At 52.8% G+C, this 22,959-nt stretch overlaps 2 protein-coding genes across 3 annotated transcripts in view; both read left to right on the top strand.

The window, feature by feature from the left end:
• Positions 1-5,932, top strand: part of SYNPO (synaptopodin) — a 37,054-nt gene extending 31,122 nt beyond the window's left edge. For both annotated transcript variants that reach the window (XM_087429560.1, XM_087429561.1), the window contains exon 3: positions 3,809-5,932. In XM_087429560.1, the coding sequence (XP_087285686.1) occupies positions 3,809-4,471 (663 nt within the window). In that variant the 3' untranslated portion in view covers positions 4,472-5,932. The remainder of the gene's footprint in view (positions 1-3,808) is intronic.
• An 11,057-nt stretch (positions 5,933-16,989) lies between these two features.
• On the top strand, positions 16,990-22,340 carry MYOZ3 (myozenin 3; the record flags this gene model as incomplete). Its single annotated transcript, XM_014786173.2, has 3 exons — positions 16,990-17,212; positions 17,626-17,788; positions 21,272-22,340. Coding segments are annotated over 3 exons (555 nt in total), but the record flags the coding sequence as incomplete, so codon positions are not given.
• Between the last annotated feature and the right edge of the window lie 619 nt (positions 22,341-22,959).

The following is a 22,959-nucleotide window of genomic DNA, read 5'->3' as shown; positions in this document are numbered from 1 at the left end:
GGGAAGGACATGGGCAGTTGCCATAAGACAGATGGAGTTAGATGTCTGCAAGGGTGTCCTGGGGAGGGTGTGGCTGGAATGAGCTGCTACAGGAGGCTCGGGGATCAGAAGCCTAGGCTGGGATGGCCCAGGCTCAGGATTGCCCGGGGATCGGGGAGTGTCGCAAGGGCTGGGGCAGGAGCACAGCAGCTCAGTGGGACGGGGTGGAAGAGACATTAGGGTTTTGAGGAAAAGGTTGAGACTTAGAGATCTGGCTTCTAACAGACTGACTCCATGTGTATCCTTGGGTCAGTTCCCCATTTGTACAGGGAGGGCATTGAGTCAGAGTCTGAGATCCTTACCACCTCTGACACCTTTGATGGGATGCAGCCCCCAAAACCAGGCTTTGTTGGGGGGTGAGAGAATACAGACGCAAGAGGCAGAATTCCAATGGAAGCTTCCCAAGGCTGGGGGCCGAGTACCACCCACCTTTTCTTTCCCAGCCCTATTTCTGGGCTCCCCAGCGGGGCTAGGGGTGGTGGAGGCGGTGCCCGCGCTGGGCCGAGCCTGCTGTTTTCGTGAGCTCTGGGCTCGTCTCCATGGGAACAGGGGGTGCCTTCCCAGTGAGTTCATCCTGCCCAGAACGCGGGGGCATGCGTGGGGGAGCCGCGAGGGAGCTCAGCTCCTTCATGCCAGGCCCCTCCCAGGACAGAGGGAAGCCCCTGCCCAGACCCCTGCTCCCTTCCACCCCTGAGGGCCAGCAATGGAAGAGCCCCCCGCTCCATCCTGCGGCTCCTGCGGCCAGGCTGGCCAAGCTCTTCCCCAACTTTGTTTCCTCTCCTGTTCTCAATATACTCTGCCTCAAATCTGTCTTGCTTCTTTCTTTCTTCCGCGCTCACTGGCTGGTGGTCAGGGCTCTCTCCCTCCTCCCTGATTCTGGCCTGGGAGGTCGGATGGGACTGCCCCGTTACTGTGTGAGAATGTGTGGTGTGTCTCCAGTGCCGCCTGCATCTGCTGTGTGTCTGCCGTGGCGACAGACATGTGCTGGCTTGGAAGTGAGGGTGGCCCTCTCTCTTCCTCGGGTCAGCACTTGCGGAACCAGAATCCTGTGGAAACCACATTCTTCTGTTTTCTCCTTCCTTCGGAGTTTGGCCAAAAAGGCTGTAGAGCATGGGGAAAACCCACAGCCCCTCACGGTCCAGGTTTGTTTGATTTCTTTAAAAGTGGAACCAAAATGCCTTGAGCCAGAGCATACACTTTCCAGTTCCCTCAGGTCCCCTCCTCCCTTCCCTGTTATCTAAATCTAGCCGTTTCCCACATTCGTCAGTTACCGCCTGACTCCTGAAAACACTGAGTTTCTGCCCCTGGTGGAGAGGAACCAACTGCCATGGAGAGTCAGAAGAACTAGGTTCTAGTCCCAGATCTGCACGTGACTCCTTGTGCGACCTTAGACAACCCCTTCCCACCTCTGGGCCTCAGTTTCCCCTTCTGTGCAATGAAAGGATTGCAGAAGGCCGTCCGGGAGCTAGCCCTGTTTGGTCACTGATGGTTCCTTTCTGACTCTACTCTATGCATGCCTTCACCCCACACACGTGCCCTGCTTTGGGGCTGGTGCTGGGTTCAGTGGGTGCCGCTTTCTGAATTTTCACCCAAGTGCATTTCCAAGGAGTTCTTGTGTATATGGTGCTTTGAGATCTTTGTCAGAAAGGGAACAGATCTAATTTCCCACAGCCTTTCTGTATCGTGCACACCCCCTCCCACCCTGCATACCCGGAGTCAGGACCCAGACATGGCAGTTCCGGTGAGGTCAGGCTCTGGCCCTCCTCCAAATGATGAGGAGCTGCTCACCACTGACCTCAGCATTCCTACCCGGGCTGAGAAGTCAATTCTGTTACTCCTTCCACGTGCAGACCCTAGCCTTCCCCTGTGGCCATCAAAGATGGAGGTGACCGTTAGAGATTTCAGATGGTTATCAGCTCCTCCTGCCCCAGCCCGCTCTTCTCCGGGCTGCAGAGCCCCGGTTCCTCTGCCCCAGTGCTTGTTGATGGGCTTGGATCATGAACTCTTGGCCCCACTTCCAGTAGCCGGGCTGACTGACAGCTTCCTGGGATGTCTCACAGAGCAGCTCCCAGTGTCTCTGGCTCCTGTACACACAACTCGGACGCTAGGAGTAAAAGGGTGGATCCTATGCTGAGCTTTAACTTTCCTACTTGAAATGGTTCACCCTATTTCCTAACAGGGGCCTTGGATGTCCCCAGGAGGTCCCTAAGGGTCACTCCAGCATTGCCATCCTATGGAAATTCTCCTGTTCAGACTGCTGAACAACAGTCCTCGTTAGGTTAAAGGGATCCATTTCAGAGTCCAGGCTCATCTAGTAGCTGCTGCATTGTTTGGAGGAAATATATACTTTATTGCTTTCTTTTGATTGGGAGAAATTAGATTCTGATTGGGTGAGAGGCTGCCTGGCTTGGCTGTGGCTGATTACTGATTGGATGAGAGAATGGATCTTATGAATGGTTCTAGATCTTGATTGGGTAGGAGACACTGAACGGATTGCCTATGTGGACTCTGAGGGATGACTGCTGGTGAATTTGGATTGGATGGAAGGCTGAGTGGACTGGTTTGTTGCTGGAATCTGATTGGATGGTTTAGCAGATACATGCTGGGCAGGGGTTCGCCAGCCTTGCACCCTCCAACCAGGTCTAACTGCTTAAGCCTGGTGTAGCCTTAGTCACACCATAGTCACACACACACATTTCCTGGTGGGGCAGCACAGGCCAGATAGTTATTTACACCTCTGAACTTCATTTTCATCATTGTAAAATGGGGGTGATAATGTCAGCTACCCTTGAGAGATAAAGGATTGAGAGACTGGAAAGTCCCTAAATAGGTAGGAAACAGGTATGATGGTATACAGCAGAACAGTGCTCTATAACCTCCAAGAGGTTCACCAATTTGGCCTCACCGAATCCACACTCCCCACCCCATGCTGGCAAGAAGTCCAGCGAGCCGAGTGTGCTGCCTAGGGAAGTATGACCCCACTTCCTTTTGTGTTTCCATCTCTCAGTGGGAACTTCCTCCCTGCCCAAGGCATCCAAGGAAAAATTAGGAAGTGACCATGGCAACATGGCAAGGGGGTTGGGGCTGAGAGGGCCTTTCCCTAAGTCCAACCTTAATAATAGTGATCAATATTTTAGTTTTAAATTTTTGAATAGATAATACATCCATACAGTTCAAAAACTTTATATAAAAATAAATTAAAAGCCTTATTCCCACCTCTCTGGCCGTGTACCCTGCCCTGTTCACCCCATTTCCTAACAGGGAACAACTTTGGTTAGTTTTATGTGTATCCTTCCAGTATTTCTTTATGGTAACTAACATCTATTGAATACTTACTCTCTTCCAGGGAATCTTCTAATACATGTAACAATCCTTTACATGAGTTATCTCATTTAATCCTCACAACAACCCTCTAGGGCACGTGCTGATATTATCCGCCCATTTTACAGAGGAAACTGAAGCCCAGAGACTTCTAGTTGCTTCCGTTGCTGAAGCAACTTGCCCAAGTTCAGTAAGTAAAGGGGTCTGTGTCCAAAGCGAGCGTTCTTAACCACTGGTGTCCTATCTGCCTCCCTGTTAAGCGCAGGGGCAGGCGGCGCGGGGTTTTCTGAGCATCCGGGCTGAGAGTTGGGGCACAGGCACGATCTGACTTGGGTCGCTGGCTTCCCGACTCTGTACAATGGACAAATCAGGCTCGCTCCCTTCCGAAACCCGGTGTAGAGGACCCCAGCACTAACGCCTGCCCCCACCCTTTCTGCTCTCTCCCCAGGACCGCCAGGAGAGCCTGCCCACCTCCCCGCCCTGGACGCCTGGCGCGTCCCGGCCCCCCAGCAGCCTGGACGGCTGGGTGAGCCCGGGGCCGTGGGAGCCCAGCCGCGGGAGCAGCATAAGCAGCCCCCCGCCGCTGCCGCCGCCGCCGCCCATGTCCCCCTCGTGGAGCGAGCGCTCGGTATCCCCGCTGCGACCCGAGATCGAGGTGCGGCCCCCCAGCCGCCAGCTGCAGGCGCTCCTGGCGCGAAACATCATCAACGCGGCCCGGCGCAAAAGCGCCTCCCCGCGGCCGGCGGGCACCGAGAGCCTGCGGCCCTTCTCTCCGCCGAGGGCGCCGCCGCCGCCGCCGCGCATGCGCTCGCCGCAGCCCGCCCGCCCCGGCCCAGCCGCGGCACCGGGGACCACGTTCGCCCCGATCCCGCGGAGCCCGCTGCCCGCGGGGCCCTCGCCCTGCGCCAGCCCCCGGAGCCCGCTGCCCGCGCCGCCCAGGCCCTTCCCCTACCGCCGCTCGCCCACGGACTCCGACGTGTCCCTAGACTCCGAGGACTCCGGGGCTAAGTCGCCCGGCATCCTTGGCTACAACATCTGTCCCCGCGGGTGGAACGGCAGCCTAAGGCTCAAGCGTGGCAGCCTCCCCGCCGAGGCCTCCTGCACCACCTAAAGCCTCCCCCGTCCCTACCCCCTCTCCACCCCGGGAGGGCCGGGCCCGAAGAAGAGTCATCAGGCTTGGTAGATCCCAGCGCCACGTCCCCAGGGGGTCTGGCCTCTTTGGACAGCCCCAGAGACAGGGGGTCAGGGGAGGAGAGCTCTGGGCTTGGAGGTGGGGTGGTGATTCAGGCTTGGGTTCTAGCCTCTATCCTTCAGTCGTTTTGTGACCCTGGGCAAGACCCTTCCTCTGTCTAACCCTCAGCTTTCCCGTCTGTTTAATGGGGCTGTGGCCAAGGCAATCTTCAAATACCTAAGCTCCCCTTCCCATCAATATACTAGGTGGCTTGGAAGAGGGTGTTGTGTATATGGACCCCTAGACTTGCTGCCTTCCGGGGCACCATGCTCCTCCCTCCCTTCCTGGCTCTGCTCTCTGAGGAGTCTGGCAAATGAGCCATGTGTTCAGAAGATCCTAGGTCTAAGTTCCCTGTCCAGGCCCCGGCTTGACCATTTGCCTCCCTGGCACCAAGTCCCAAGCAGGAGCAGCTGTTTTCCATCCCTTCCCAGACAAGCTCTATTTTTACCACAGTGACCTTTAGAGAGGTCTCCCAGGCCAGCTCAAGGTGCCCCACTGGGCCCTCTGGAGAGGAGAGGCAGGAAGATTCCTCCTCCCAGATCCCTCTCATGCTTTTGTGCACCCCAGCTCGGACTGCCTGGGGTGTCTTATCTGCGGCCAGAGAAGAGAGCTGTAAAGCGATATTTCTCCCATGCCCAGGACTTGGACCTCCAGGAATGCTATAGGTGCCTCCAACCCATCTATCCCTTCTGGGCCCTTTCATGGCAGGTTCCGGGCTCAAAGCTGAAGGGGAGAGAAGAGTTGATAAGGAGCTATCTGCCATCCTGTGGCTTTACCTGAGGCCCTGAGCTTGAGGTCGCCTGTTTGGAAAGAGAGAGGCAGAGTTCCTTGTTATGGGAGGTATGCAGCAGTGGCCAGGATGCATAGAGGAGATTCTAGTAGGGAATGGATTGGCTCAGATGACCTCTGAGGGCTCTTCCAGTCCTGAAATACATTCCACGGTATTAGAAAGAGAGGGAGAGTAGTGGTGGAGGAATGGCTGGGCAGAATTCAGGGGCAGATGAGCTTGGGTGGGTGAGTGAGGGGTTAGACCAGAGTCTGCCTGTGTCTCTGGTTCTTGAGGAAGTACCCCACTCTTCCGTTTCAGGCCCTAGCATCTATATCATGCCCAGATGAGTGGGCACTGTGCTTCCCCATCGTGCTCTGGCCTAGCTAGTGCCTGGTGCCCAGTGACATTGGGGAGCCTGGCTGCAGGCCCTAGCCTGTCCCTTAAACCTCATTGGCTCTGATTCTAATCCCCAGGTGGGACACCCGGAGGAATGGGGCTGAGTTCTATAATTTCCAGAGTTGGTTGGTGGTGCCCTCTAGAGGTTCAGAATATCAGCTTCAGAATAATCACTACAGGGGAATGAGGGAGGGGGTGGGGAGGGGAAGGAATTGGCTGAGGATCAAAGGTATGTAGGGGGAAGGATACCAGGATGTTGCTAAAGGTGAGGAGTGTAATTTGGGGTTAGGGATAGACTTACCCACCCATCAGGGTGATGTTAGACCTGGAACCCCTAAGTGAGGCTAGGGAAAGCCAGGGTCAGGATGGGAGAGAGTCAGGGTGGGGATGGGGTGCTTTGGAATAAAGGAGTGATCCCAGAGGGTTCCTGGGGCCTAAGAATTGGGAACACTGTTGAAAAGATGAGAGGGTGCTCCTGCTTGGTCAATGATGAGTGACCACCTTTACCTAAGTCCCCATCTGAGTCAGTATCCTTTGTAGCACGGGAGGCTGGGGCTGAGGGCCTCTTTCAGAGAAGAGACACTATCAGGCCATTGGCTGATGTAGTGGCATAGAAAAATCCATTTATACCTGCATTTCCCCAAAGAGCCAGCAGGAGGCAGCCTTGGGAATCTGCAGTTCTGTCTGGCTGTTCTCTCCCTGTCACTGCCTTCTCCCCCCATCCTCTTCTCTAACGCTGTGTCCTGCCTCTTGCCTCCTGTAGAATTCAGCTCTGGCCCTCAATAAATGCTTCCTGCATCCTTCTGCCTCCTGTGTTATTTTCAGCTGTGTCTAAAGCCCCTTCCTTCTCCCCAACGGTGGAACAGTCCATGCCATTCTGGGTGGATGAGAATGTTTGATACATGTGGAATGGAAGCTTGGGAACAAAGGGAAAACTCTGGGCCATAGAAGAAGTTCCTGGGTTGAAGTCCTGGTCGTCTACTAGCTGGGTGACCCTGGGTAAGCCTACTCCTCCAGGCCTCAGCTTTCCTCTCATCTGTGTAATGAGTGAGCTGGGCGAGGTGATGTCTCAGGGTGGTAGTGCCCATTGTCACGGCAGTGGGCAGGGCCAAGCTGGGGCAGGGCCTAGTGCTCTGGGGCTGCTTCCTCATGGCAGATCCGGGCTCCAGGCAGGAGGAAGAGCCCCTACAAGAGGTTGCATCTGAGTCTAGGCAACTCTGGTGAGCTCAGGACCCAGACCATCAGGAATGCTCCTCTCTTGATGGGGGCATCCTTTGCCCAGAGAAGGGGATTGTGGCCCCACTCCCAGGTGAGGCCAAGCCTGCCCTGGGAACATCCCTCACCTTCCTCTCTAGAAGCTCAGGCCCAGCAGAGGCTGGACAGAGGAAGCTGAGGGGCAGGAAGCCGAGCTCAGATGGGCCACAGCAGGGTCCAGGCTTCTTCCTAAGAGGGTGTCAGAAATACACCCTTGGACAGTGTGTCTCGGCACGCAGGTACAGGTGCTCCCCACCCTGGACCCAGCACATCCTTGCAGGTCCCACCTTTCCCTGGGAGCGGTTGGTGCGCCTCTGACCCAATCTTTATCTTCAGCCAGAACCTCTCCTGAGCGCAGTGTCCCCCGGCCCACTGTGATCCCAGTCCCTGGACACCTCAAACCAAGTTCACCCCAAACTGAACTCAATATTTGCCCCCTCTCCCCAATCTGCTCCTCCCCTGTTACCTACCCCAAGCAGAAACAGGAGCGGCCCTTTCCTCACTTCCCGCATCCAGTCTCTCACCAGGACCTGGTGACAGCCCAATACCTCTCGAGGCCCTTCCCTCCTCTCCATGCCCTCTGTCACTGCCCCAGTACAGCCACCCCATGTCTTACCTGATCACAGTGAAATCTTCCGCTCCAATCTGGCTCCCTCAGCCCATTTTCCCCGCGGCAGCCAGAGATATCTCTGGACAATGCCAATCTGACCACTCCGTTCCCCTGCTTTAAACTCTTCAACAGTCCTTTATAAAGCACACTTTCCTTTTGAAAAGCCTGCTATGATCTGGCCCCTGCCCATCTGTCTGTCCTCATCTCTCAGCACCACCCCACTCTCCCAGTTCTGGCTCTAATTTCAACCCCCTAACATCCTTATACATGACGCGGCCTCTGCCTGCAATGTCCAGTGAACTCTCACTCAGCCTTCGAGGCCCAGCCCAAACATCTCCTCCTCTGGGAAGCCTTCCCCACACCCCCCAGGCCAAGCTGGTGGCACCCTCCCGTGGGTGCTCCCAGAACATTTCCCATGATGCGTTGCAAAGGCTTGTTTACAGGTCTGACTCGGCCTGGCTGAGCTCCTTGAGGGCAGAGCCCTGTCTTATTTATTTTCAGTCCATAGAGAGAGGCTCAGAGAATGCGAGAAGGTGGAGGGAGGGAGGGAGAGAAGGAGGAAGGAATGAGGCAGAAGGAAGAAAGGAAGGCAGGAAAGAAGGAATGAATAAGTCAAGCAAAGATATTGGAGGTCAATTCATTTATCTATCCATCCATTCATTAATTCAACAAACAACTCTCGAGTTCCCGTCAGGTCCCATTCCAGGCATTAAGGACACAATTAGCAAGCTCAAGTGACTGGTGACTGACTCTCAGCATTTCCAGGTGACTTTGGTGTGTGCATGTGTACATGTGTGTGCATGTGTGTGCAAGACCTTCTGTCTGAAAGGGCCTGCTGCCGGGGCACCTGTCTTTCCTGGGGCCTGGTGCTTTTAGCATCTGTCCCTGGATCCTGTTGCAGCCTGAAATAAGGCTGTGAGCCACGACAAGGCAGAAATGATTTTCGTCAGCTGAGGCCAGAGCTGGCTGCAGGGCACACCCTGCTCACTGACCGCCGACCACCGGCGGGGACACCGACAACGCAACCCTAAGCTTCCTGACAGAGGTGTTAATCCTGAGGGTCTGATACCGCCTCCTGCCCACTGCGGTCCTATCTTTCAGGTACCGGGATCCTAGGAGAGCTCAAGGAGCTGTGGGGAGTGGGCAGAGGAGATGAGCTAATTCCCAAAGCTCCTTCCCCCTCAAGCAGAGGAAAGGCCCTGCAGAGGGTGTGGGGAGCGTGGGGCTTCATGGAAGCCTGGGCCCTGAGCTGAGAAGGGAGGGATTCTAAGCTCCAGGTTACTCTAGGTTAAATGGGGAGGGGGTGGCTAGGATTCAAGGTGGGGGCTAGGGAATGGCCCTGCTCAGGACTCCCAGATCTTTAGGCAGTAGGGGGAAGCAGGGTCCCTGTTTGTAAAATGAGGGGACCTTCCCAATGCCTGTGAATTTCTGTAAGGGGAGTGTTTAATCAAGAAAAGACCCGTGGACTGTGGAATCCTAAGTGGTCACGGTTGGAGCACTCTCAGTCATCTCTGCTCCTCACCCCAAATGCACGCGAGCATGCTCATGTTTATGTACAGTTTTAGGGGACTCGTGGCTTCCTTGAAGCCCACCCATGGATCCCCACAATCCAGCGCAACCTCCTTATGTTACAGAGGGGATTGAGGCACAGAGCTGGGGACCTATTGCCCGCGGTTACAGAGGAAGTCAGGGACACTCACTGGACTCCACGTCACCCAGCGCAGTGCCCACTGACCTAGGCCGGGTGTGGGTGTGGGGGGTACAGAGGGAGACTGATTGTGTTTCTAAAGGAAGGTGTATAGAGAAGCCTGGAAGCAAAGCAGAGGGGCACAGGGGTGGGTAGCCTGTCAGGGGCTCAAGGGCTCTGCCTTCTCTCCTGAGGGCAAGTTAGGGGATCTGGACCTGGGACCTACTGGGGTTCTCCGGGGCTCTGGACCTCATTTTATTTATAAATCTCCTCCAAGATTCCTGGAGAGTGCCGTGAGAGGCAAATGCAGGGATGGAGCAGGAGGGAGAGAAGGGGTGAGAGAGAAGAGAGCACCATGCAAGTTAGCCAAGGGATAGGGATGAGAGAAGAGGGGTGATGTTCTCTCAGCTTCCTTGGACCAGCCTGTGCCCTCAAGCCTCAGGGCCAAGTACTGGAGACAGAGGGGAGGATCAGCCTTGCAGATGCCAGTGTAGCCCCAGCCTAACCACCCATACCCCTCTCCTCCTGACTTAAACCTCCAACTTCTTTTAGCCTCTGATCAGAGCTCACCTGAGTCAGCGAATGACAGTAGTTTGAGACCCCCACCTCCCCCACCCCTAATGTCCCAGAGACCACCCCCTCATGAGAGAGTGCTTCCCCATCAACATGGAAGCAGATCTGTGCGACCTTGAGCATCTCCCTCGCCCTCCCTGGACCTCAGTCTCCTCCTCTGTACAAAGAGACCCCAACAGCCTTTCCAGCTCAGACTGCCCTTGCTTGAGACTTTGGGGTGGGCCAAGGCTGTTCAGGGCTGGGCTGGGTGGACCAGGGCCTGGAAGGAGGTCTGGGGAGGGATGGAGGCAGCCTGGCCCATTTGCAGGAGTCTCTCCTCCACAGGATGATCCCCAAGGAGCAGAAGGGGCCCGTGATGGCTGCCACGGGGGACCTCGCTGGACCAGGTAAGGTGGACCCAGCTCTTGTCCGTTCCTCAGACCCCATCCTTTCTCTGTCCTAGACTGCAGCCACTCAGGCGTGCTGGCCCCAGGCCTGGGCAAACAGGTGTGAGTTTCAGGCCAGCCCTGAGAGAGTGCCGGTGGAATCTGCTGCCTGGGCTGGGAAGCTTCCTAAAGCAATGGGAGGGGCCTTGCCCTGATGTCTGCACACCCAGGAGCTGAGGTTGAGTGCCCTAGATTAGGGCCTGGGCCCCAGATTGAGCTCTCAGGGCTCTGGTCCTGGATCCAGCCCTAATTGTGGCCCCCAGCTCCCCATGCACTTGCCCTCGCTTATTGCAGCTGTGGGTCTCCCCCAGGCCTCAGGACGCCCAGGGCAGCCCAGCCCCATGGCTAGAAACAGGGGTGGGGGGGGTGGGCAGGGTGGCAAAAGGAGGCTACCCAATCTGTCTCCAACCATTTCACTTAAAAGCTGACTCATCCAATGAATAAATCATCTAAAAAAACATGTTTATCAACTTTGTAAGACCTCTTCCGGAACTCTTGGCATAATTTTGGAGTCTGTTTATTTGGCCTACATTAGAGCATTTCAAGTATTTTAAAGACGAATTCAACCAACTCAGGGCTCTCAAACTTTAGGGTTGATCATGTGACTGATGGTGTTGGTTAAAAATCCATATTCCCAGCCTTTTAGACGTGTGAGAGATGATTCCAATGCAGGTGGACGGTGAACCAGCTCTGATAAACCCTCGTCGAAGGGATCTGCTGCAGTTTTACCTCCTTCAGAGTTCTAGAAGTGTTTAATCACATTGTATGACTTTAGATGTGACTGGTCCTTTTAATGCATTTTGTGTGTTCTTGGCTCCTTTTGTTGGTGTCAGGTTTCTTTTCTTATTCCATGATGTTCCGTGCTGAAATATGCAAGCTTTGTGAGGCATTGATGCTCTAACTAGAAGACTCAGGCAATGCATTCTCTTTTCTCTTGTCTGAGTAATTAATTAATTACAGACCCCCAAATATTGACACACATCATTTATGCCAGACTGGAAATTTATAGTGGACTATTGCTAGAGTATTAATTAAAGACAATTTTGAAACTAAAGAAAAGTAGAAAAAAAATCTCGTGGTCTCACCACCAAAAGACAGCCATTGTAAAGTAATAATAATAAAAACACCTGCCATTATCGTGTGCTTACTATGCGTCAGATACTGCGCTAAGAGCTTTTATGCTTTATGTTATATAACCCTCACGACAACTCCGTACATTAGAGATTATTATCCACACTTTGCAGATGAGAAAACTGAGGCTCAGAGGCGTTAGGCAGTCACACATCCAGTAGGTGGCAGAGCTGAGATTTGACTCCAGAGCCACTTCTTTACTATACGGCTGTACAAATAATACAGCCATTTTATAAAACATTCAGACAAAACAGACATGAATGACTTTGAAAGTGAAAGTTCCTCACAATGGAACCATCTGAAAATAACCGCTGTTAACGTATTTGTGTAAATCCTTCTTCTGTTCATGTATAGACATATTTATATAAACACATACACATATGGGCTAAATACTATACACTGTGTTATTCAGCTTAAGTTTTTTTTCTGTTCGCAGCATACCACAGACTTCTTTCCACCCTAGAATGATTTATCTCACCGCCTCCCCTCCCCCAGCTCCCCCAGCATATAATATACTATATATATTTATATACACGCACACACCCCCTAATGGTGGTCATGAAGGCTCATCTCGGGCTGGGACCCTTAGGAGTAGAGCCTGAGGATTCCCAAGCAAGTGACTTACTGAGGTCGCGCTCTCAGCAGAAGGGAAGAGATGGAGCAGGATAGGGCAGAATTGCTAAGCAAGGATGTGGGCTCAGCTGCATAGCCCAGGTTCAGTCTGACCCTGTGTGGGGTTGCAGAGCGTGAATTGCTCCACAGAATTCATCCCATCTTCAGCAAGGGGACCGTGGTGGCTTCCATTGGCCTGGGCAGTTCTCTGCAGAAGGTGGCAGTTGAGAACAGTTAGCTACTGATAAAGGGCATCAGGGCAGCATCCACCACAAGACCGATCCCCAGTTTCACAGTTTGAAACCTCACTGCAAGAAACATCCTTGTACATGTATCTTCGGGCATGCTTATTCAACTTTTCTCCCCGAGAACGAATGCCTAGAAATAGAATTGCCTTGTTAAACAGGTTTTATCTATAGCTTTTTTTTTTTTTAATATTGAGATCAGTTCATCTGGATAGTATTCGAGAATATGATGCCAGGGGACTTTTTATTATGTATTTAAGTATAGTCTTTCATATTTTTAAGTATGCAGTACATTTTCTTGTTAAAAAAGAACAACACTGTAAACAATTTCCAGCCCTCTTCCTTCCTATGTCCCATAAGTAGTCACTTCTAACACTTGGCATGTCTCCTTGCAGATTTTTCAGTGCATGCATAAACACATACTTATCTTTTTTAATATGTGAGTTGGATCTTAGAATACAGACTCTTCTGAAACTTACTTTTTCCCCCTCTTAACCTACAGTGGGTTTCTTTGTGTTCCTAACATGTAAAAGGTACGAGATCTACATTTGCTGAAAGAATGAAAAGAATGAAAAAAAATATCAACCTCCTTTTTGAAAAGGTTGTTTAGGATTCCATTGAACGGAGTGAATCACAGCCCCTGAATGGCCCTCAGTGCTGCCTGGAAGCCAGGTCTGCCTCCCTGACCCATTCACTCCCCCATCCCGCTCTTTACACAACTTTGGCAACATGTCTCCTCACACCTCCACTACCTCCTCCCCCACTGTCGTTCTCAGCTAATGACCTCGCTTCTTATTTCACCGAGAGAAGTGAAATAACCAAAAGAGACCTTCAGCAGCTCCCTCCTCTGTCCACCTGCTTGCTTCTGTGTCCTTGTCCTCAGGTCTCCTTCCTGACGTGGTAGATGAACTCCCTTGTGCCTGTCTGAAGCCAACCCTTCTAGCTGGGCGCCGGACACCCTCTCCTCCCCTCTTTCCTGCTCAAGGGCATTCCTTCAGTAATTCTCCCCGCTCTCTATTGCATTGTCAAATTTTCCCATCAGCTAACAAACATGCATGTTATTTCTCCCTCTTTAAAAACAAACAAACCCCTCTTGATTCCACAGCTGCCTCCAGCCATGGTCCTTTAGAGCATAACTCCTCAAAGCAGTTGTCTATACTTTCTTCCTCTCTCTCTCTGTCTTTTTAACATTTTATTAAACCAATTCCCAAACCCACACAAAAGTAGAGAGTGCAAATCCCCATGGCCCCCCCTTTTATTCTTGGAGTCCAAAGCAAACCCCAAAGAGCATGTCATTTCATCCCCCAAATATTTCAGAATGCATCAAAAATAATAAAAAGGACATGTCCTACATGCCACAAAGATATTAGCATGCTGAATGAAATTAGCAATATTGATTTATTACTGTCTAATAACTAGTCCCATAGTCAACCTTCTTCAATTTTCTAGTTTGTTTTAATGAGGATCCAAAAAAGGGCCATTGGTCTTTTTTTGGTGGCTATGTCTCTTAAATCTCCTCTAATCTAAACATGCCCCTTCCCCCTTTTTTCTCCATGTCATTCACTCCTTTGAGGGACCCAGGTCAGTTGGCCTGCAGAATGTCCCATATCCTGGATTTGGCTCATTGCTTCCTCATGGTGTGGTTAAACTGTTCCTCTGTCCATTTCTCTTGAGCCCTTTCCAGCAAGGCTTTCACACCCAAGTGCTCCACAGAAACTGCCTTTGTGAGATTACCGATAGTAACCCCATGTTACTAAATATCATGGCCAATTTTCAGCCCTCATCTTACTTGACGTATCAGCGCAGTTGACTCGCTCATCACTCCATCCTCCCTGAACCGCTTTCAGCATTTGGTTTCTAGGACAGCAGCCTCTAGATTTCCTCCTGCCTCACTGTATGCCCCTCCCCAGGCTCCAGGGCTGGCTCCTCATCTAAATGTTAGAGGCCCCAGGACTCAGTCTTCGGATCTCCTTATCCATTCTTGTATCCTTGGTGATCTCATCCAGCCTCCCGCTCAAAACACCATTTTTAGAGCTGGAACATGAACTTACATATATCTGACTTTAGAGATGAACCACTCTGGTTGTGCTGTCCCTACATATCCCTTTCCTACCAACCTCCTCACCATTCTGTCACTCCTTTCCTCCAAAAGGCTTCCCTTTTTGGGCAGATGTAAATGTGTGCATTTTGCCAGCGGGGAAAGCAAAAAGGATATGGATGGGCCTCGAACCTACGAAGGTCAGCCATCAGCCCTGGAAACCCTCTATATGGCTGTGATGACTAGTCCTAACTATGAGAAAAGAAATAAACGTAATGGTCTTTACTGAAAAACAGTAACAACAAATACCATTTGTAAACTCACACTGCCCCAATTTTTATCCCCAGGTCAGTTTTCTCCCACAAACACTAGACTCGCACGTCCAGCTCCCTCCTCGCCTCTCTACCTGGATGTCTACAAGGCTCTTTTGAAGGCTCTTCAAAGCTTATATGCCCAATTTTGGAAACAATCAGGGGAGTTGAATATGGACTAGGCATTATATAAAACAAAAATTTGTTCATTTGGAAGAGTGGAGATCTTTCATGGATAAAAGCAAGTTACAAAGCATGTATACCATGATTTCATTTTGGTTAAAAACTCATATATGGGGCTGGCCCCGTGGCTTAGCGGTTAGGTGCTCGCGCTCTGCTGCTGGCGACCTGGGTTCGGATCCTGGGCGCGCACCTACGCACCGCTTCTCCAGCCATGCTGAGGCCGCATCCCACATACAGCAACTAGAAAGATGTGCAGCTATGACATACAACTATCTACTGGGGCTTTGGGGGGAAAATAAATAAATAAATAAAATTAAAAAAAAAACTCATATATGAATATATGGTCATTGAAAAAGATATGAAAGGATATACACTAAGGTGTTAATAGTGGCAATCTCTGGGTGGTAGACAATTCTTTTCTTTTTCTCTGATATCTGCATTTTCTAACTTTCTTCAATGCACATGTTCTATTTTTATAATAATAAAAGGCTATTTTGAAATGAAAGGAACACAAGTCTAAAACTGAACTCCTGATCTTTCCCACACCTCCTTCTCCAGCCTTCCTCATCTCAGGGAGTGGCTGTTCCATCCTTCCAGTGGCTCAGGCCAGAAACCTTCAGTTGTCCTCCATGCCTCTCTCTCTCCTAGCCCATACCCATGGCTGCCCTTTAAAAGATATCTAGGATCTGATCATTTCTCACAACTTCCACCACTACGGGCGAAGAGCTGCACAGGAAATTCATGGAATAAATACAAACGGCTAAAGAACATCTGAAATGGTGCTCAATTTCACTGAGTGTCAAACACATGCAAATTAAACTCTGAGGTGTTATTTCTGCCCATCAGATGGGCAAAGATTCCACAGAATGATGATACCCAGTGTCGGCAAGTGTGGGGAGAAACCAGCATTCTCATACACAATGGACAGTGCGGTGAGGAGGCCCCCTAAAGGTGGCAGCCTAGGTGCCCTGAGGGTTTGGCAGTAAGCTCCCTTTGGCCTCTCCCGGCAGTCCCTCTGCTGGACCTGGGCAAGAAGCTGAGCGTGCCCCAGGACCTGATGATGGAGGAGCTCTCGCTCCGCAACAACCGAGGGTCCCTCCTCTTCCAGAAGAGGCAGCGCCGTGTGCAGAAATTCACCTTTGAGTTTGCAGCCGGCCAGCGGGCGGTGAGTAAGCCCCCCTTGTGTTTACACAGAACCTGAGGCCCAGAGATGGCCAGTGGTTAGCCTAAAGCCCAACAGTGGGCCAGGTGAGGACCTCTGGCCTCTGGGGAGTCCCTCACGCTCCAGCTGGGGGAGGCTGTGACGTTCCCATCACACCGAGCCCCGCCTTGCTGCGTGATCGTAGAAGGGTTACCCCTTTAGGCATCTCTCCCCAGATATAAAGCATGAAGTGGATCCAGCAGGAGGAGCTGTGGAGTGAAGGCACTCTGGCTCCACAAAAAGTGCTGAAGAATAGTCACATGCTCCGGGCTGAATTTGCAGCGAGCGGAATTTAGATTAGACTTGAGCTTGATCTAAGATGGAAAACACAGAATGCCTTTTTCTCTGCTTCCTGCTGGGAGAAGGAAAAGACCACAGAACAGTCTGCTGGTAGAGAAAGGAGGCAAGAGCAGTTTATCCTCAGCCTTCAAAAAGGCCGCAGGCAGTTTCAGGTACTTCTCATAAACTCAGGGGCATTCCCCCAACAGCCGCTCAGTTTCTGGGCTAGACAGGAAGCCAGTGAGAGGGAGTGATGTGGCTGAATAATAAAGATGACAAAACACCTACCTTCTCTATGCGAGCAAGACAGTGCTTGCTACAGCCTTTACAGTGTCATCTCATTTAATGCTCACAGAGTGACACTATCGTCACCATCTCCATTTTACAGAGAAGGAAACTGAGGTCCAGGGTCAGTATTACGACAGCAACTAACATGTAGAGCATTTCTCTGTCGCAGGCCCTGGGTTTAGCGCTCTGCGCTGTTAACCCATCCCCCCACCGTCCCCGGGAGGTGGGCGCTTGGATTGTGCCCCTCCTCCCCCTCCCTTTTGTAGGTGGAGAGAGATCCCCGGCCCCCTTGCCCCGCTGAGCCTCCCTGGCTTTATTTGCCCCCACAGATCGTGGCTGGAAGCGCCAAGGGGAAGGTGACTGGAGCGGCAGAGCCCGGGACGGTGAGCGTGGAGGGGACCCCACAGGACGGGAGGCTCGCGGGCAGGGGCCCAGCTGGGACGCCGCGGCTCGCCGCCTCTGAGCGCCCGTCCCTGTGCCCAGGTTGCCAACGGCCCCGAAGGGCAGAACTACCGCTCGGAGCTCCACATCCTCCCGGCCTCGTCCGGGGGTCCCAAGGACGCCCAGCCCGCAGCCTCCCGGGCGGAGACCGCCCGCAGCCCCAGCGCCCTGGCGCCAGGTGAGTGGCTCCCGGGTCCCGGGACCAGGGCTGCGAGACAGGAGCGTGCTCCGCCGTAGGGTAGGAAGAGCGTCTAGTCCATCTGCTTCCCGACACACACACACCCTCCACAGACCCAACACAAGCCCAGAGAAGCGCAGCAAAGAGCCCAAGTTCACACAGCGAGCCAGAGTCAGAGCCAAGACTAGAATCTGCGCCCCAACTCGAGATTCCCCTGCTCCAGTCCTGTTTCCAGGGATGGGGAAGGGTCCCCTTTGCTGGGGCAACTTTAGCGTCACATCCCCCCACAACCCTTCCCCAGCTCGGGTCTTCCCTCCCCTAACTGTATCCGCAGAGTGGGAGTGGGGGCCGAGGGAGGAAGGAACCCAAGGTCCACTCCCGCCCGCCTCCCCCGCGCCCTGCTCCACCCCCAGGCTACGCGGAGCCACTGAAGGGCGTCCCGCCGGAGAAGTTCAACCGCACGGCCATCCCCAAGGGCTACCGCTGCCCGTGGCAAGAGTTCATCAGCTACCGGGACTACCAGAGCGACGGCCCACGTCACACCCCCAGCCCGGCCGAGTATCGGAATTTCAACAAGTAAGGCGGCGGGCAGCTTGGGGAGGGACCTGGAGGGTGAGCGGGAGCCAATCACAACCACAGCGGGAACTGATTTCCTGAGCACTTTCTGCACGCGGGCTGTCTAACACCTCACATACATTGACGGAGCTCCTGCTAGAACTCAGTAGACCTTCTGCCTCAGCACGGGGTAGGCGCTCACTAAATGTACAGGGCATGAGTGGGTGAACCTGTCGCACATCTTGTTGGATCCTCCCCACAACTGGGTCGGGCAGGTGCTACAATGTTTCCTATTCTGCCAGTGAAGAGACTGGCTCAGGACTATCAACAACCTGCCCAAAGGCACAAAGCAAGGAAGCAGCGGCAGGTCTGGGGTCCAGGTCTGGGTTTGTCTCTGGAGCCCAGTTTCTTGTTCTCCATCACTGCTGTGTGCCACCTCTTTGATGGACATCCAGGTGCGTGTTCTTCCCTGGGAGAGGGCCCCAGATCTCACCAGTCCTAGACCAGCTCAGCCTTTTCCTCGCTTTCAGCGATGGTCTGGAAGAGGCCTAGAAAGTGGCTTTGAGGCTTTCCCACAGTGGGGAGTGGCGGTGAAACGTTAGATGTGGAGATGAGAGCCACAGAGGAGTGGCTTGTACTGTTTAGAGCCTCAATGTGGGCTTAAATACAGACACCTGGCTCTGTGACCTTGGGCAGGTGAATTAACCTCGCTGAGCCTCCATGTCTCCATCTGTCAAATGAGATTATTACAGTGCCTACTTCATAAGATTATTGTGAGGATGGCCTGAGAAGCCGTAGGCAAAGTTTCTGGCAAGTAATAAGCTCTCAATAAACATTATTATTATGATTGTTATTATTATTATTTACAGGCTGACATGGTGGTTGGAAAAGCTAACAGGGGAGAAGTTGAAAGGGATAAATTGAACATTCTGCCCTGGGGGCCTGAAACACAACCTGAAAACAAATCACAGGAGTCAAGACAGGAGCTTGGCACTGGAGGAAGTCTTGGGCTGAGGGATGCATTTCAGCTGCAGTTGGCTTCCTCAGTCTGATGCTATTTCTGAAGAATGCTCCTCTGGCCTGGGCTTCATTAACTGAGAGAGAGGAGGGTCCGCAGAGAGGAGGCCACAGTCCAGCTCGTCTGGCACCTGCTCAGACCACACGTGGAGACTGTGTCTGACAGAGACAGATGAATGGTCACCAGGGCCTGGAGACCAGGCCTGTGAGGAAGGGCTGAGGGAACTGGGGGTGATCGGCCTTGAGAAGAGACCGCTCAGGAGGGATGTGTCTGCCCTCGAACAGCTGAACAGTCAGGGAGGGCCAGGACAGGAAGGTTGGGCCCAGCAGGCACTGTGTGAGCCACGAGCCGTTGGCAGCCGTTTTGGGGTTTCCCGCCAGGCAGGACTGTCCTCGCTCTCCTCCTGGGGCCCTCAGCCCCTGCCTGCCCAGCTATTTAAAACCCTCAGCAGACATTCAGTCCTGGCAGCCAGCTTCCAGGCTGGGCAGCTCAGGTCGCAGCCCCATCCATGTCATGCAGCAGGTAGGACAGGCCGAGGCGCATTCCCACCAGCAGAAGGAGGGTCCTGGGGAGCCCTGAGCCCAGACCCCTTCCGGGACAGAAGGGCCAAATGAGGCATAGCGAGGAGGAGCAGCAGTGAGGTGGCCAAACTGTGCTCAGAATCCAGGGCTCCGGGCTCTCAGTCAGGCCCGACTGTGAGGCCTGCTCGGCTTGGAAACCGCCCAGCCTCTTCCCGTGAGGCCTGGCTGTTGCCGCCACAGCTAGGGTGGTCCAGGCAGAAACACTGTTCTGGCTGGAACCCAGGCCCTGGCCCAAGGTCTGCCTTTCCACCCCTGGGGGCAAGCACTCCCCTCCTCCCATTGATCCCTGGCTGCGGGGAAAACACAACAGGAGCAATGCTTTTTATTTTTCTTTCTTTCTTTTTTTTTTTTTTTGTGAGGAAGATCAGCCCTGAGCTAACATCCATGCCAATCCTCCTCTTTTTGCTGAAGAAGACTGGCCCTGGGCTAAAATCTGTGCCCATCTTCCTCTACTGTATATGGGACGCTGCCACAGCATGGCCTGCCAAGCGGTGCCTCGGTGCGGGATGGGGATCTGAACCTGGGCTGCCAGCAGCGGAGCACACGCACTTAACCGCTATGCCATGGGGCTGGCCCCTTTTTATTTTTCTTAAAATTAAAAAATACTTTACAAATCACATCCCTGGGCCAGTCCAGTGGCATAGTGGTTAAGTTCACATGCTCCGTTTCGGTGGCCCGGGGTTTGTGGGTTTGGATCCTGGGTGCAGACCTATGCACCACTTATCAAGCCATGCTGTGGCAGGCGTCCCACATATAAAGTAGAGGAAGATGGGCACAAATGTTAGCTCGGGGCTAATCTTCCTCACCAAAAAGAAAAAAAATCACATCCCTATAGTCTCTTTTTTTAAAAAAACTAGGCAACTGCAAATAAAGTAGGGCTCCTTCATTCACCATCCTCCAATCCTGGTTCCCTTTCCAAAGGTGACACGGTTGTCCGGCTGTTGTGTATGTTCTCAGAACATTGTCGACAGGCAGCTACATACCTAGAGCGCATGTGGCATTGTTTAGTGTGTGTGTGTGCGCACTTTAGTACTTTGTATTTCATTATGTAACTTGTTTTCTCTTTTCACTCAACATTATGCTTTTGAAATCTACCCTACTTTATACGTATAGACCCTGTCATTCCTTTTAAGTTGCTGTATACTATTCCATCATGTGAAGACACTACGTTTGTCTTGTCCAATCCTCTGCCGATGGGCAGATGGGTTGCTTCTGGTTTGTCACTAGTCACTGCTTCTCTCTACTCCCTCGTCACCCATGCACTTGTTTCCCTAAGCCATATGCTTAAGGTGGAGTTGCTGGTTGACAGAGTTTGCACATTTTTAAGTTGAAAAGATCTTGCCAAATTGTCCTCCCAGGTAGCAGCACCAACTTACCCTCCAAACAGCAGTATATGAGTGAAATTTGCCCCTACCACCTCACCAACTTTGCCCCATTATCAAATTATTTCTTCTTGCCAGTCTTATGGGTGAGAAATGGTGTGTCTCTGTTGTAATCTGCATTTCCCTGATTCTCAGTGCTCTTTCTAATCCTCCTTTCTCTCCCCAGTTTGTGGGTATATTGTTCTAAGGGGAGATAAAAAGGGGGATGAAAACCCTATCCCAGCTCTACTCCCTTCTGGAGCTTACTTAAGGGGAGCCTAGAGTTTCGCCTATGACAAGCCACGTCTAACTCTGAAAACTTCACTCCTATTCCCCAGCAACACGCCACCCCAACTAGGGGCAGACTTGGGAATGGGCAGACTGCATAAAACTGCCCAAGATAGTACAAAACCTTGCTGTATAGAAGGGGAAACTGAGGCCCAGAGAGAGGCAGGGAGGGGGCCCTGCTTGGTGACCCGCATGTCAGTGTTCTGTCACCCCTTTCCCACACAGCCCACCTCTCCTGCTGCTCTTCTTTCCCCAGGACCCCGGTGCCCTTCGGAGGGCCCCTGGTGGGGGAGGCCGTTCCCAGGGCGGGCACTCCCTTCATCCCGGAGCTCGCCAGTGGCCTGGAACTCCTCAGCCTGAGACCCAGCTTCAACAGAGTGGCCCGGGGCTGGGTCCGCAACCTCCCGGAGTCCGAGGAGCTGTAGCCCCAGCCTGAATCTTCAATTCCCCAGTCTCAGAGTTCGGGTAACATCTGGAGGCAAGACTTACGGACGGCACTTCACATACAAAACCCACTGCAAATGGCCTCAAAGGCCGCAAAGTTCAGTAGTCCCCAAACGTGGTGTGCTTCAAAATTACCTGGGGATGTTATTTTTAACACAAATCTCTGTCCCGCCCCAGACATGCAGTGTCAGAAAGCCCTGAGCTGGGGAGGCTCTGAGGAGCACCAGTACTCCCAGGTGATTCCAGTGTCCTGGTCTGTGTCTTTAGGAAGCCCAAGCACCGCTGAATCACATCCTGCCTCCACTCCGCCCTGCTCCTGCGCTCCAGCTTACAATCCCCAGTGACTGCGAGCTCACTGGCTGCCCATCTGCCTGTGAATAACTCTGATCATGAGAAAGGTTTTCGTTTTTCTGAGCTGCAGTTGGTCTTTATCTACTCATGCTGTAAACATTTACAAAGCACCTACTGTGTGCTAGATGCTGTGCCAGCCCCAGGAAGAGTGTGTGGTGAATAAGCCCAGGCCCTGGCCTAGAGGAGGAGAAGACAGATTTGTAAAGCAGGAGATCTTAATTTTTCCCTAAAGCATGCTAACTGACAATTGAGGAACAAAGCCCCACGAGGCAGAGGAGGGGGCCTCTCACCCTGGGTGTGGGGTGGGATTCTGGGAAGCTTCCCAGAGGACTTGAGTGGGACCTCAGGGGAGGAGTGAGTCCATCAAGGGAAGAGGGTGTGATGGGGAGGGCATTGCTGGCGAGCGGACCAGCCCATGCAAAGGTGCAGAACTGTCATAGGTGCAGGGTGTTCTGGAGAAGGGAGAGGGCAATGTTAGAGGAGCCAGCGACTCCTCAGAGGGCACAAGTGGGGCGGGGCTGTACTAAGGAAATGGGGGAGGTTCTTCAGCTGGGGAGGGAGGTTGCCATGTGAGGCACAGATTGGAAAGGAATAAGGCCAGGAGCCAGGAAGCCTTCAAGGAACAAGGCCTGGACTAGGGAGGTGGCCATGGGGACGGGAAGAAGGGGCACCCCTGTGGGCACCTTACAGGACAGGTGCAAAGTGGGGCGCTTCTAAGGACTCCTTCTTTCCACCTCCTTCCGCTCACCATTCTGAGCAGGCCCCAGGGTAGATCTTGTCCTGGTCCCTGCAGGAGTAGCTCGGGGCTCTACTCCGGCTCACTAGGAAGAGGAGAGAAAGGAATGCCTCTTAGTTCAAGTGATGGTGATGGTGATGGTGATGGTGGTGATGGTGATGGTGATGGTGATGATGTTGATGGTGATGGTGATGGTGATGGTGATGGTGATGGTGATGATGATGATGGTGATGGTGGTGGTGATGATGATGGTGATGACGATCACGATGATGGTGATGATGGCTGCTTTTTATTGGGTGCCTCAGTGCTAGGGCTGGTAGTAGGTTCTCTACATATCCTATTTCTAATTTTCAGTGCAAACCTGAGAGAAAAGTGTTGTCCCATTTTACAGATGTGGATATCCAGGCTCAAAA

Source organism: Ceratotherium simum, chromosome 4, assembly GCF_057802395.1.
Source record: "Ceratotherium simum simum isolate JZ-2026a chromosome 4, ASM5780239v1, whole genome shotgun sequence".
Lineage (NCBI taxonomy): Eukaryota > Metazoa > Chordata > Mammalia > Perissodactyla > Rhinocerotidae > Ceratotherium > Ceratotherium simum.
The sequence above is the reverse complement of the archived record's forward strand: the minus strand, read 5'-3'. Positions and strand labels throughout refer to the sequence as shown.